This window comes from Cetorhinus maximus, chromosome 2 (genome assembly GCF_964194155.1).
Source record: "Cetorhinus maximus chromosome 2, sCetMax3.hap1.1, whole genome shotgun sequence".
NCBI classification, from domain to species: domain Eukaryota; kingdom Metazoa; phylum Chordata; class Chondrichthyes; order Lamniformes; family Cetorhinidae; genus Cetorhinus; species Cetorhinus maximus.
In genome coordinates, this window is record NC_135880.1 from 69,172,912 (window position 1) to 69,188,966 (window position 16,055).

Below are 16,055 nucleotides of genomic sequence, written 5' to 3' on the forward strand. Positions count from 1 at the left end.
ATAACATGCTCCATAAACATCCTCCCTTTGAAACACTAGAAGCATTAGATAGCAGGAAAACATTCTCTCACACTGCTTTTGTCTTCCATTGAGAAAAAATTTCAGTACTAGCCATTTATGGATAATGTACAAAAAATGTTTTAAAAGCATGCTTATTTTTCATGAGAAAACTTGGCTTTCACTGAAAGGCATTATATTCAAAAAGAAAAAAGGAAATATATTGTCAAACTTCTGTTTCTTAGTATGACATTCTGATACCGCAAGACAATCATGGAAGGAATGTTCCTTCTCTAAATGTCCATTATTACCCCCAGGTTCCTTCATTCACAGAATAGTTCTCTATAAATCTTTACAGAAATATCCTAGCCACTAGCCACCTCCTCTAAACTTCCTCCCTTACGCCATCCACCCTCCCCACTCAATCTAGAATTGAGAATCTCATCAACTTCTTCGTTTACAAATTCAAGGCCATTTGCTTAGCTACCTGTGCCTTCCTCTTTCTTACTAACAATTCAGGCCACAATCCTCTTGGGGGGGGTGGGTGTGCGGGTGGTAGTGGTAATGTCAATGGACTAGTATCCCAGAGATCCAGGGTAATGCTCTGGGAACTTGGGTTCGAAGCCCACAATGGCAGATGGTGAAATTTGAATTGAATAAAAATCTGGAATTAAAAGTCTGACGATAACCATGAAATCATTGCCAATTGTTGTAAAAACCCATCTGGTTCACTAATGCCCTTTAGGGAAGGAAATCTGCCATACTTACCTGGTCTGGCCTACATGTGACTCCAGGCCCACAGCAATGTGGTTGACTCTTAAATGCCCTCTGAACAAGGGAAATTAGGGATGGGCAATAAATGCTGGCCTAGCCAGTGATGCTCACATCCCATGAACGAATGAAAAAAAATCAGCATTTCCTTCATGCTCTAGAACAAAAGAAATAGGAGCAGGAGTAGACCATATGGCCCTTGAGCCTGCTCTGCATTCAATACGCTCATGGCTGATCTTGGGCTTCAACTCCACTTTCCCATCCAGTCCCCATATCATTTAATTCCCTGGGACACCAAAAATCTGTCTATCTCAGACTTAAACGTATTCAATGATGGAGCATCCACAACACTCTGGGGTAGAGAATTCCAAAGATTCACAATGCTTTGAGTTAAGTAATTTCTCCTCACCTCAGAATTAAATGATCAGCCCTTTATTCTGGGACTGTGACCCCATGTTTTAGATTCCCCGACCAGCAGAAACAATCTCTCAGTGTCTACTCTATCAAGCCCCTTCGGAAACTTATATGTTTCAATGAGGCCATCTCTCATTCTTCTAAACACCAGCGAATATACACCCACCCCCCCCCCACCCCCTCTTTTCCCAGGGACCAATTTAGTGAACATTTGCTGCACCACCTCCAATGCAAGTTTATCCTTTCTTAAATGTGGAGGCCAAAACTGGACACAGTATATTCCAGATGTAGTCTCACCAAAGCCCTGTGCAATTATAGCAGGGCTTCTTTACTGCAAGGGGATTGGATTACAAAAACAAAGGCCAACATGCTATTTGTCTTCCTGATTGCTTTCTGTACCTGCGTGCTAATTTTTTGCAATCCTTGTATAACCACACCCATGTCTCTCTGAACATCAACATTTACAAGTTTCACATCTTTTAAAAATAATTCTACTTTTCTATTCTTACAACCAAAGTGAATTACTTCACACTTTCCCACATCATACTCTCTCTGCCATCTTGCTGCACATTCACTTAACCTGTCTATATCGTTTTGCCACCTCTCTGTTTCCTCCCTACAGCCTGCCTTTCCACCTAGCTTTGTATCATCAGCAAACTTAGATATGTTACTCTGTTTCTTCATCCAAGTCATTAATATAGATTGTAAATAGCTAAGGCCCCACCACTCTTCTTTGTGGCACTTCACTAGTCACAGCCGACCAACTTGAAAATGCCTTGTTTATGCCCACTCTCTATCTCTATCCATTAACCAATCCTTTATCCATGTTAATATATTACCCCCAACTCTATGAGCCCATATCTCGCCTATTAACCATTTTTTGTGGCACTTTATTGAATGCCTTTTGGAAATCCAGGTATACTGCACCTGCTGGTTCCTCTTTATCTACCCGACTAGTTACATCCACAAAAAACTCTAACATATTTGTCAAACAACATTTTCCTTTCGTAAAACCATGTTGACATGTTCCAGTCATACTATGGTTTTCTAAGTGCATTGTTAAGACTTCCTCCATAATAGTTTCCAGCATTTTCCACGATGATTGAAGTAAGGCTAACTGGCATGTAGTTCCTTGTTTTCTCTCCTGCCTTTTTTGAAAAGCGGTGTTGCATTCGCCAACATCCAATTCGATGGTACTATTCCTGAATTTAAGGAATTTTGGAAAATCATAGCTACTGCATCCAGTATCTCTGCAACGATCTCTTTCAGAACCCTAGGGTGTAGGCCATTAGGTCCCGGGGGTTTGTCAGATTTTAGTCCCTTATGTTTCTCCAATACTTTTTCTCTGCTGATCTTAATTACCTTAATTTCATCATTCTTTTCAGACCCTCAGTTACTCTCTATTACTGGTAGGTGACTTGCGTCTTCTACTGTGAAGACAGGCACAAAATACTTGTTCAATGTCTCCGCCATTTCTTCATTCCCCATGATAATTTCTCCTATTTCTGCTTCTAACAGACCAACATTTACTTTAGGTACTCCCTTCCTTTTTATACACTTGTAAAAGCTCTTACGATCCGTTTTTATATTTCTGCCTAGTTAACTCTCATATTCTATTTTTTTCCTTTATATCAATTTTTTGGTGACCCTTTGCTGGTTTCTAAAACACTCCCAAATCTCAGACTTGCTACTGTTTTTTGCAGCATTTTAAGCCTCTTCTTTTAATCTAATACTATCCTTAACTTCCTGAGTGAGCCACAGATGGATCTTTTTGCTGAATTTTTGTTTTAATACGATGTATTTTTTTGTGGAGCATTTTGAATTGTTTCTTTAAACATTTCCCAATTCATTTACAACCATATCTTCTAGTCTATTTAGCCAATCAACCTTAGCCAGCTCTCCCCCATACCAATGTAATTGGCTTTAAATTCAAGATTCATGTTGGTGATTGGAGTATGTCACTTTCAAACTTAACATGGAATTCAATGATATGATCACTAGTCCCCAGTGGATCTTTTCCTGTAACATTACTAATTAACCCTGCTTCATTACACAATACTAGATCTAAGATTGCAGCATCCCTAGTTGGTTCCACTACGTATTGCTCCAGGAAACTATCACAGAAACATTCCACAAACACATTTTCTAGACCACCCTCACGAATTTGATTGTCCCAGTCTATATGAAGATTAAAGTCCCCCACAAATATTACATTGCCTTTGTTAAAAGCTACGATAATTTCTTGTTTTCTGCTCTGTCCAGCAGTATAACTACTGTTAGGGGGCCTATAAAGGACTCCCACCAGAGTTTTCTGACTCTTGCTATTCCTAATTTCCATCCATACTGACTCTACTTCATGATCTTTTGAGGCCAGATTCTTCTTCACTAATGTCCTCCCATCATCTCTTTCAAACTTTCTTTCCTTAGATAATATCACCACCTTCAACACCTCTTTGTCCTTTTGTCTATGACATCGTTTGGCTATCTCCACCTATCACTGGCCCTCTATCCAGCTCTACTTGTCCCACCTTCCCCCCCCCCACAACCTTAAACCAGCTTATATTTCACTTCTCTTCTATTTTTACTTAGTTCTGTTGAAGAGTCATACGGACTCAAAACATTAACTGTGTTCCTCTCCGCAGATGCTGCCAGACCTGCTGAGTTTTTCCAGGTATTTTTATTTTTATTTTTATCTCTTTCAAACTACTGGTTATTTGCTAATGTATTCCTGTCACTTTAATTACATGCCAAGTTCCTGACAGGACATGGGAATGATATAGTCCCTTCAACTGTCTGTCTCCCTGACCCAATCAATGAAAACTAAGAAACATATTTTTTAGGTAGAAAGTCAAAAACTTCCGCAACAAAATAGCACTGAATATCATAAAATCAGTTTTTCTTTAGTCACAGAAAACCTGATGGGTTTTGAAAGTAGACAAAGATCTTACCCTTAAATAGACTCACTCTGGATCTCCCTGTGGGTATCTCAGATATACTATATTTCTGACCACAATCCTTTCATAAGAAAGACCTTATCTAAAAATCGCCATTGCCTCAATACATGAAATATGTGCTAGAAATATGCAAGTATAAAAGGAGTTAAGAATACTTTTCAGTGATTTTGAGAACGACAATCAAAGTACTTACCAATATAAAGTGATGAATCCCTCTTTCGTACATGGTCATCAATGTAGGAGACACCAAGAGGTTGAATTGGAGTAGCACCAGCCCCAATGATAACCTGAGCCACAATAACCAACACATACATCATGTTTGTTGTTTCTGTTTCTGCACATGTCTTGAGATTTTTCTCTATTGCCAACTGCTCTTCCTCCAATGAAAGGTTTGCCATGCAGGTGTCCTTCAGCACTGAAGTATCCACCTGCTTATATTGATATTGATGACTTAGAAACTCTGGCAGTGCACAAAATAAAGAACCAATCGCCATTATGATCCCACCACATCCAATCAGTCGTGGCCTATGTCCCTTGCCACCAAAGTAGCTCACCAACAAAATTATCATGAGGTTTCCAATCTCAAAGCTGCTTGCAATTACTCCTAGTTCGGTGCTATGTAAGTCAAATCGTCTCTCCAGGGTTGTTAGAATACTGACCTGTGAAAAACATGAAGAAAGCACTGTAAGAAGTAAAAACTGAGAAGAGAATTAGAATTAAGTTAACACTTGTGTTAATGATTATTTATGCTGAGGCTTCAATGCTTGTAAACTTAGACATGGTGTAAATATATATATATTATAAACTGCTTTGCTTAAAATGGAATGGATGGTTTACTGAGTACAACATCCTGTTAGTGAAAAATATCACTTGTGTTACTACTGCATATTAGCAGCATGAAGCCGTCAACCTCACCTGTTGCTCGATTTATTTGCAATACTATACCCTTCAAGGATAATTTGATGTAGATTGGACACTTTTCAGATCCGAAAGTGGCATCCTTAGGCCCATTTGTGAGTATGCACAATGCACAGTGACCAATGGTCTGATCAGGATAGCTATTATGCCACAGGATAGCTTTTATGTGCCCTATTTCAGCATAAAGCTTGCAGGATGAGCAAATGGTACCGACCCTATTTACAAGATTGCCAATAAGGCCAATCTTACAACTGTATTTATTGAACTTATGAACTTAGCAACTCACCCAGTTGAAATCAGCTTTAATAACACTATGTATGCCCAAAGAGACGGTGTTGCCATGGGATACCCTCTAGGCCCAGCTTTCACTAACATTTTCATCGGTTCCCACGAAAAACATGTTTTCAATGGAATGACCCCTAACCTCCTACCCCTTGCATATTCCCAATTCGTAGATGATACATTTACTATATTTGAATCTGCAGCTGCATGTAAGAATTTCCTTAACATGCTCCATCCCACACTCAAATTCACCTTTGAGATGGAGCAATCTAATCAGCTCTCTTTCCTTAACATGCTAATTGAGAAATCTGCTAATGGAGTCTCTAATACTGTCTATGAAAAGTCTACCTTCACTGGTCAATTTACATGTTGGGATTCCTGCAGCTCCAAGCGCTATAAGATCAGCTTTATCAGCAATTTTGTAAATAGGGCCAGGGCCATTTGGTCACCTTGTAAGCTTGTGGCTGAAATAGGGTACATCAAAGCTATCCTGCACCATAATGGCTACCCCGCTCAGACTAACAGACTGTGCACTAACAAGATGCCGCTGTCAAACCAAAAAGGCGTTCTATCTACCAGACCTAAGATGAATATGGCATATGAATTTCAGTGCCATTGTGATGTCACGTACATAAGCCATATGCCCCAACAGCTGGAGATCATTTTAAACAGCACGTCCCTTCAGCTGTTCGCAATAGGCAGAGTACTGATCATACTCAACCAACCTGTGTTGGCAAAACTTAGAATATAATGTCTAACGTTAGATGTGAATCCGCAATTGGACAGCACTTGCTGAATAATCCTGAATGTACTAAGAAGTACACAAACAACCAATTTAAGATTATCAGACAGGCTCACAATGAGGTTCACTTACACTTGCTAGAAACTAATATATTCATATGCAGGGAACTGTCCCCTGCAGGCAAAAGGAGCATGCACAGGCAATGCACCTTTTCTGAATTAAACAATAGCATGGGGGACAATAGTTCCCTGGTGCATTCTCCATGGCAATACATCAACCAATCAGAATCAACTTGCCAACTAATCAGCGCCCTCTTCTCATGCAGTATAAATTGCTGCTCCCTTTGAAATTTGGCATTCTTGCATCTGTCCTGATGAGTGCAAAATGATGTTTCGACAGCATGTCTCTTTTTTCAACAATAGTCTAGACATTGTTTGACTTATTTCCGTCCCAATTTCTCTTAGACCATTTTATACTACATACTACAAAACATCAGTGATTTCAGTCATCTTTCATGCCATTACATTATAACTCTGATGCCATTGCAGACTTTCCTTATTTCAAAATACTTCCTTTGATCTTACCACAACTCAAATCTGAGAGAAATGTTGTATTAAAATGTCCCCATTCTGCTTTGTTTCTATTATTGTATTGCAATAGGTTATTCAAAGTTGCTAAGCAAACTATGTCACCAAAGTTTCATGCCTAGATATGTTCTGATAGTTTTTGGTGATGACACAATAACAAACAAATAAGACGATCCCTCATAATTCCAGTCATAGCACAAAAAAATGCTGGAAATATGCAGTAGGTCAGTTAGCACCTGAAAATAAGTGAGTGTTGTGAGTGGGATACTGATGAAGGGTCCCACCTCACAGTTATGCAATATTTTTTATTTCTGCGGCTGACTGGCAGGTTGCTTATTGCTAATATTTTCTGTTACACTTTCAGATTTCCAGCGCTTATTCGGGCGGATTCTACAAACCTACCCTTAGATTTGGAGTCACACCTGCAGGAAGTGTGGCTCAGAGAATCAGCCTACAATCTTGTAGTGTCATTTCTGACCTATACTTCCTGTAGTTGCAGTTTACTTCATTTTATTTATTTCACTGGTTTTAAACTGAGTTTAGAAAAGCATTTTAAGGTTTTAATCTCAGAAAATGCACTCAAGTTGCTTTATAATGCCACTTTGTTACAATGGTATTATCATTGGAATATAATTTTTGTTTACACTGACCTTGTCCACGAGTGTCAGAAATGTCAATATGATTTCAAAATGCAATCAGGTTCTATCAAAATGATATAATAATGTTGTAAAATCTCTCATATACTTGCCTAGGATATTTGTTTACTATTGTGATTCTTCCTTTCTTCCGTTCTTGCCATTGCCAGAGCCAGTTGCATTTTCAGTTCTGAACTTGTTTTATCTATCTATTTAAATTGCATCATATAAAAATGTTCAGTTGGTCTGTGTCAACTGAGTGTGCCCATTCAGTAAATAGACTAGTTTATCCACCACTGCTACCTGTAATATAATGCGTTCTCTCCACTCCACAACAAGCATGGGAGTAAAACAACTGTAGGCATTGCTAGCCAGGAATTTAGCCATATATATGTATGTGCAGAGATGAAAACCAGTCTGAAAGAAATAATATTACATTCTTGTATGTTTCCAAGTCAGTAGCAAATCAGTAACTGGACTAGTTTTGATGGTATAGGCAGGTCAGAAAGGAATTTCGCAGTTTGCTTTTTTCCTAAATTGGCCTGTTAATAATTCATCATTATACGGATGTACATATGTCTCAGAGTTGAGATAGCACCGACAAACCATTCAAGTTCTGCTTTTATATTTCCCAATATCAACTCAACTGCCTGGATGCTTTGTGAGAGAGCACAATGTATGATATCCAACATACTAAATGACATGGTTAGTAGCGAGTTACCACCACTTTATGGATAACTGTAATGGAGGCAATGACAATCAAATAAATAGGTGATTCATCAGCCCTCACTAAAAAAAGAAGAAACGGAAATAGCTGGTTTCAATGCAGACAGAGCACAAAATTAATTATGTTTCAAGTTTTAATTTGAAAACGTCATCCACAGGAAAAACTTTTGTTATTTAATGCAGCATACAAACATACGAAATAGGAGCAGAAGTAGGCCATTCGGCCCCTCAAGCCTGCTCCGTAAGATCATGGCTGATCTCGATGTGTTTCGAGTTCTACATTCCCACCTAGCCCAATAACCTTTGATTCCCTTGCCTAATAAGAATCTATCTATCTCTGCCTTAAAAATATTCAGTGACCCTCCTTCCACTGTCTTCTGAGGTAGAGAGTTCCAAAGTCGCACAACCCTCTGAGAGAAAAAACACTCTCCTCATCTCTGTCCTATAAGAGTGACCCCTAATTTTAAACACTGCCCCCTAGTTCTATACTCACCACAAGAGGAAACATCCTTTCCACGTCTACCTTGTCAAGATCACTCAGGATCTTATATACTTCAATCAAGTCACCCCTCACTCTTCTAAACTCCAGTGGAAACAAGCTCAGCCTGTTCAACTTATCCTCATAAGATAATCCGCTCATTCCAGGTATCAATCTAGTAAACCCCCTCTGAGCTGTCTCCAATGCATTTACATCCTTCATTAAATAAGGAGACCAAAACTGCACTCAGTATTCGAGATGCAGTCTCACCAATGCCCTGTATAACTGAATATTAGTTTCAGTGACAGTTTTACTTGTTGACACTGTCCTGTTTCTCCTCTAACTGAAAATAATGCACTTTGTGGAGTGCAAAACTTTGTAATAAATGCAAAATATTTCGGATGCTGAAAATCTAAAATAAAAAAACAGAAAGTGCTGGAAAAACTCAGCAGGCCTGGCAACATCTGTGGAGAACAAAACAGAGTTAACAATTCAAGTCAAATATGACTCTTCTTCAAAACTTTGTACATGGCTATATCACTTAGGCTATATCTGGTGACACTGCAGCTGCAGTGGGTGCACTTCCTACCCATGCACTGTTGCAATGCCTGTATTAATGACATAGCCCACATGCCTTAATATACTGCATACTTCATACTATGCTTAATTTCCTATAATAGTCGTTCCCCATCCCCAAACCCAAAGCTGCTCAAGGGCTTCCTGCGATGCCACCTGCACCTTCCAACAGGCATGCTGCAGCCACTGGGGTAGCAGTGCCAGGAGCACAATGAGAAGCAAAGGCATTAAGACAGGCACTAAGAAAATGCACAAGGTTGAATAGTTCAGTTTTGTTTGTAACAGTGAAAATGTTGTTGAATAAAGTTGTTAAGGGACTTTTTTTGGGGTTGATTTGGGTTGTTTCAGAGTTTTGGCTGAGAATGCTGTATCAGAGGGATGGAAAGGTTGGGAATTGTGGAACAGTGGTGATGTGGGGTTGATTTTAGGGGAACTGGAGGCTGATTAATCTCTCGTGGAGTGATGGGGTCTTGGGGTCCTCCTCACTTTCTCCTCCTCTTCCTCCTCTTCCTCCTTGTTAGAAATATGGGTTTTATATATTTTTCCTTGTACTATGAATTTTAGGTACTGTACTTTATAATGCATGGGCTTTGGTTAAGCAAAGAGCTAACTGCAGATATGTGAATAACTCTCTGCACTGATTAGGTTAGGCGTTAGGGTTAGCACACTGCATGAATCTGCACATTTATAGACACAAAGGTCGGGGTGTTAGAATAATTCAGTAAGATTGAATGGAAATAGAAACAGATTGATTCTGTCTGCAGAATGTACAACCTAACAGTAAGAGGCAGGAAAACAGTTGACTGGTCATTCTGTTTGCAAAATTCTGATTGTAGCTGTTACCAGCAGTGTTACCAAAGAACAATTTAGACTCCAAATCATCTACATGTGGTAGATTTCATTAATTGTAGACCAGGATGTAGCTATTAATTTGAGAATCGATAGTCCACTGATGTAATTGTCGGTGGAGTATTGATGGCTAATTAATGTAAGTTTGAATGGTCTATTGATCATATTGCTTGTGTTATGAATCTTGCAATCCAATTGTTTTTTCAAATATAGTAGGAGAAACTCTGGATACGAGAGCTAGAGAGAGTTAAAAAGGGCTCTCCAAAAGGATCCAGTACACAGGTGTACAGGTTCACAGAATAAAGAAGAAGGAAGAGAGAAGGACAGAAACAGAAGAAAGAAGTCAGATCAGACCAGAACTTAGCCTGTGTCAGTCCTGTGTCTGAGCTGTTCCGATGAGTAAAGGCCGTGGGTGACTTGCAAACTATCGGCTGGTTGTTAAATATTGCTTTGTTATTTAATAAATCCTCTGTATTTGCTACACTAAATTGTTTGCCAACTTTTTGTCTTGTCAAGAATCTGAATAAAGGTGCACGTAATTTACAGAACCATAAAAATCCCGAGATGCTCACCAAAGGGTTGGTGGCAAGGGCTCTGCCCTCATGAGAGCTAGGTTGTATAGCATGCAGTAGACCACCACGAGTTTGGATACACGTTCTGGTGAATATTATAGGGCTCCCTCCAAGCAGTCCAGGCAGCGGAACCATTGCTTTGGAATGCCAGTGGTTTGTTTCATGATGTTTCTGCTGGCAGATTGGCTCCTCCTGTACACATACTGTCCATGCACGTTTGCGGAGGGAAGCCATGAACCATATGTAGAGCGAATAGTCCATGTCACCAAGCAGTCCTCTTTTCTCTTTATGCAGCAATGCACTGTGAACTGTGTGATGTTGGCAATGTTGCTGGCTCTGATCTGGAAGGATTCACTGGTATAGGGACTGACGGCCTTCATGGCTACAGGCAGTGCCATGCTTGTCCTGCCATGTGATTGCAGGTCAGCATGGATGACGTTACGCAGTGACCATCTCCTTGGTGAATCATAGCTCCCTCAGATACTGCTCATGTCTGACGTAGCAGTAAGAGCAGTGCTCCTGAAGACCCTAGTTGGATAGGACTTTTTATTAAGAGCCCTCATACTCCTCCCTCCAGGTGCAGCTTAGCTTCTCAGCTGCTTGTGTTCCATACCCCTGTCATGCTGCAGCCCAAGAGGGACTGCAACTATGGCTCCCATTAGTGGTAGCAGGCTTACTGCCTTCAAATTCAACTGAATTCCTTGGAAAAGTCCAGTACCACTCCCTTCTGACTTCAGCAACTCGGCAATAGCAAATTAAAGTCACAAGCACCTCCCCTGGATTTCTCAAGGTGATTCCTTTGAATAGTGCTAGTGTGGGGGAGGCCGCTCATGCAGCTGAACAGATGTTCAACTCCGAGTGTTTAACAGAAGTTGTTGACAAGATCTGTCAGGTCCAAAATGAGAGGTCAGGTGCCAAATCAGTGATAGATACTGAGTAAATGATCTAATAATTGCATAAAAGCAAAATACCCCGGATGCTGGAAATATGAAATAAAAACCGAAAATGCTAGAAGAGCTCAGCAGGTCTGACAGCATCTGTGGAGAGAGAAACAGAGTTAAAGTTTTGAGTCCTCATGACTTTTCTTCAGAGCTAAAGAGAAATAGAAATGTGATGGAATTTATACTGTTTAAGGAGGGTGGAGCAGGTAAAGCAGGATAGACGGCCAGCGATAGGTGGGGGCTAAGCAGAGATTGACAAAGATGTCATGGACACAAGGCAAAGAGAGTGTTAATGGTATTAGTGAAGACTAAAAAACATGCTGATAGTGGCAGAAAGTTAAGAAAGCAGAATGTGTTAATAGGAGAACAAGGGTCAGTGCTCTGTGAAAGAACAACATAGGACAAGTAATAGATAGCCCTTTTGGGGGTGGGGCAGGTGGCAGGGGGAAAGGGAAGTGGTTGTGGAAAAAGGGGGATAAAAAGGGGGGTAAAAAAGGGATAAAACAATGAATGAGTGATTGAAAATGAAAATAAGTAAATAACTTTTTTTTAAAAAGGGATTAAAAAGAATGAAGATAGAGGAGAGAGTTCATGCTCTGAAGTTGTTGAAGGTACCTTCCTATGCAATTCCTTTGTCTTGTGTTCATGACAAGTTTGTCAATCTCTCCTTAGCCCCCACTTATTGCTGACCTTCTATCCTGCCTTACCTGCTCCATTCCCCTTAAACAGTACAAATTCCATCACATTTCTACTTCTCTTTAGCTCTGAAGAAGGGTGATGCGGACTCGAAACGTTAACTCTGTTTCTCTCTCCACAGATGCTGTCAGACCTGCTGAGTTTTTCCAGCATTTTCTGTTTTTATTGCTAACTCTACATGCTGGCAACACACACACATGTTCTCGGCTGCATCCTTACAAGCACGATGATCCATGGGGTGGCAGCGTTGGAAGTGACCAGGTCATTGGGTTCAAGACTCCGGCTCCTGTAGCACCAACACCAATGGTGCTACGAAGCTCACTTTTGTAACTTGTATATTCAGTGATTGAAGCAACACCAAAGAATTACCGAAATTAAATTTTTTTTAAAAGATCAAAGAATACACCAGTATTGATCCCAGCAGGTGTGCTCTTTGATCTGGACTGCAGGGATTTTATTTAAAATATAAATACATATTATACTGAGGGAAAAGAGGAAACACCTCAGACTTATCTGCACCTGGGGTTCTGTGAATTCACAACAAATGAATGGTACAATTAAGCTGTAAGAGCTTCATACATTTGACTGAAGTTTCTCTCCATTACTTTTCATGGAGATGTTAGCCTGGCTCAGATCTTAACACTTGTATTGCACATTGTAATTTCTGGTGCATAGTTCTTGTCTCCTCATCATCTCCATGTGTTAATGAAAAACCAAGGTTAACTCTTTATTGAGTGCTCAATAGTCACCAGCAGGATGTGGATTTACATCTTTATTTTCTAAACAACAAACATTGCCTAGGCAGGGTACAAAGTGGATAGTTGGGTAGGGAGAACTGTATACCTGTAATTAATGAAAACTCTGCAACGGGTGTGTGTTCCAGCCACATCACACAACCACATCTGACATTTGTCTCTGATTCCACCGGGGCCAATGCTCAGATGGTAGAAGCAAATATCTACCCACACCTTTTTCATCTCCCACCTTTACTATTGAACTTCCCTGTATGTGTAGCAACTTTCCTGTTGCAAATAGCATTTACTTACACTAAAGCCCAATCTCCATTCCCTAGTGGGCCAAATCTTTTTGAATGTTATCAGTCACTTTTGTACTGGTGCCCTGCCTGAATATCTTAGTATAATCAGCAAATGTTACACTATTTTATATGAAGTTGTGAATAAAAGCGGTCCCAGAGTGTGAGTCAATGTTCCCAGGCTGAACAGTTTCCATTCATCACCACCTTCTGTTTTATATGTCCAAGCTAGACTTGAAACTAATTATCTAATGTAGCATTAATTTCACAAGCATTAGTCTTCTTTAACAGACTTATATGTCGAATTTTAACAAATGTGTTAAAATAAAATCCCCCTGTATAGCAATCTTCCACTAGCTTAGTTGCATCCTCAAAGAATTCCAGTAGCTATAAAGGGCATGACCTACTGTTAGCTGAACATTCATTTTGGCCTCTGTGCTCTTTAGATGAATATTAATAGCACTCCAAAACATGCGCTCAAGCATCTTCACTATTGGGGATGTTTGACTAACTAGTGTAAGAGTTTCAGGTTTACACCTCTCCTTTTTTTTGAATGCTAGGGTAATATTCAATATCTTTCATCACACTGGCATAGCTGTATATTTGTGGAACTTGTAATTTTTACTAAACATTCAATGCAATAATTTTTCTGCTTAGCTAAATTCATGAGCTCCAAGAGATGAGAAAGTTTAAAATCCACAGATGGATGATGAAAACAGAGGCCAAATCGCAATCATCCTCTCCACTTTAAATTGGAGACTTAATCTGCAAGTTTCACATACCATAGCCCAATCAAGATTTCAAAGTGATGAATCCATTCCTTTTCCCATCTACTATCTTGTTCCACCCCTACATTTACTGCATCTAATCCTAAATCTGTCACCAACCTGTGCAAGAAAATATCAAGTCACTTTGGGAACAAAACAATTGGAAATCACTGCTGGATTATTTATTCGCTTCTGAATAATTGTTTCCGCAGTCATCTTTTGTTGATGTGGAGTGCAAAATGACATCTAAATTCCCACCGTTCAGCCGTGTGCGTGTGTACATGCACATGCACATGCAACGGGGGTGCTGGACAGAGTTGCCAAACTTCCTGGATTGCCCCAGAGCCTCCAGGAAGGAAAGATTAATTTTCCAGGCATGGTTGCCAAAAGTGAGCAACCCACAGTTCCCTCTCACAAATGCATCTATCATTTCTCAGAGATGTTACTATAGGGAAACAGCATGGTAAATTTACTATATTGCTTTAAGTAATTTGTAAAAACAGTTATTGCCAATAATCCACCATGAGGCCACATAGAGCCATAGAACCATAGAAAAGTTACAGCACAGACGGCCATTCGGCCCATCTTGTCCATGCCAGCCCGAGGACACCCAGGTGCCCTTTCTAATCCCATCTTCCTGCACCCGGCCCATAGCCCTGCAGCTTACAGCACTTAAGGTGCAGATCCAGGTACATTTTAAAAGAGTTTAGAGTTTCTGCCTCTACCACCAACTTGGGCAGCGAATTCCAGACACCCAATACCCTCTGCGTTAAAAGGTTCTTCCTCATGTGCCCCTGACACCTTCTGCCACTTATCTTGACTCTCTGTCCCCTGATTCTAGAATTCTCCACCAAGGGAAACAATTTTATCCTGTCCACTCTATCTATTCCCTTCATAATTTTGTACACCACAATCAAGTCACCTCTCAGCCTTCTTTGTTCTAAGGAAAATAACCCCAACCTATCCAATCTCTCCGCGTAGCTACACTTTTCTAACCCTAGCAACATTCTTGTAAACCTCCTCTGCACTCTCTCCAGAGCTATTACGTCCTTCCTGTAATGTGGTGACCAGAACTGCACACAATACTCCAGTTGTGGCCTCATCAGTGCTTTATCCAATTCCAACATTATATCCTTACTTTTACATTCTATATCTCTGCCAATGAAGGAGAGCATTCCATATGCCTTCTTTACAACCTTGTCTACTTGAACTGCTGCCTTCAGGGACCTGTGTACGCCAAGATCTCTCAATTCATCTACCCCTCTTAGTATGTCCCCATTTATTGTGTAATCCCTGTAACTGTTTGACCTCCCTAAGTGTATGGCCTCGCATTTCTCTATGTTAAAATCCATCTGCCACTTTACCGCCCACTCCACCAACCCATCTATATCGTTTTGGAGATTATGGCTATCCTCTACACTATCCACTACTCGGCCAATCTTTGTGTCATCTGCAAATTTCCCAATCGTGCCCCCTACATTCACGTCCAAATCGTTAATATATAACACAGACAGCAAGGGTCCCAGCACCGAGCCCTGTGGAACACCACTTGAGACAACTTTCCATTCGCAAGGGCGTCCATCGACCATTACCCTTTGTTTCCTGTTACAAAGCCAACCCTCTATCCAGTTTGCCACATTACCCTGAACCCAATGGGCTTTTACTTTCCTGACCAATCTGCCATGTGGGACCTTGTCAAAGGCGTTTGAAAAATTAGCACATAATAGGCTTGTTAGCAAAACTGAAGCCCATGGAATTAAAGGGCCAGCGTCTCCATTAATAAGAGACAGAAAGCAGAGAGTTTTTTTTATTCATTCATGGGATGTGGCCAGCATTTATTGCCCATCCTAGTTGCCCTTGAGAAGATGGTGGTGATCTGCCTTCTTGAACCGCAGCAGTCCATGTGGTGTAAGTACACACATGGTCCTATTAGGAAAGGAGTTCCAGGATTTTGACCCAGCGACAGTGAAGGAACGGCAATATATTTCCAAGTCAGGATGGTGAGTGACTTGAAGGGGAACTTCCAGGCAGTGGTGTTCCCATCTATCTGCTGCCCTTGTCCTTCTAAATGGTAGTGGTCGTGGGTTTGGAAGGTGCTGTCTAAGGAGCCTTGGTGA

At 40.5% G+C, this 16,055-nt stretch overlaps 1 protein-coding gene across 2 annotated transcripts in view; it reads right to left on the reverse strand.

The window, feature by feature from the left end:
* LOC144695016 (solute carrier organic anion transporter family member 3A1-like) overlaps window positions 1-16,055 on the reverse strand; it is a 338,399-nt gene that overhangs the window by 313,907 nt on the left and 8,437 nt on the right. For both annotated transcript variants that reach the window (XM_078565890.1, XM_078565881.1), the window contains exon 2: window positions 4,330-4,795. In XM_078565890.1, the coding sequence (XP_078422016.1) occupies window positions 4,330-4,795 (466 nt within the window). The remainder of the gene's footprint in view (window positions 1-4,329; window positions 4,796-16,055) is intronic.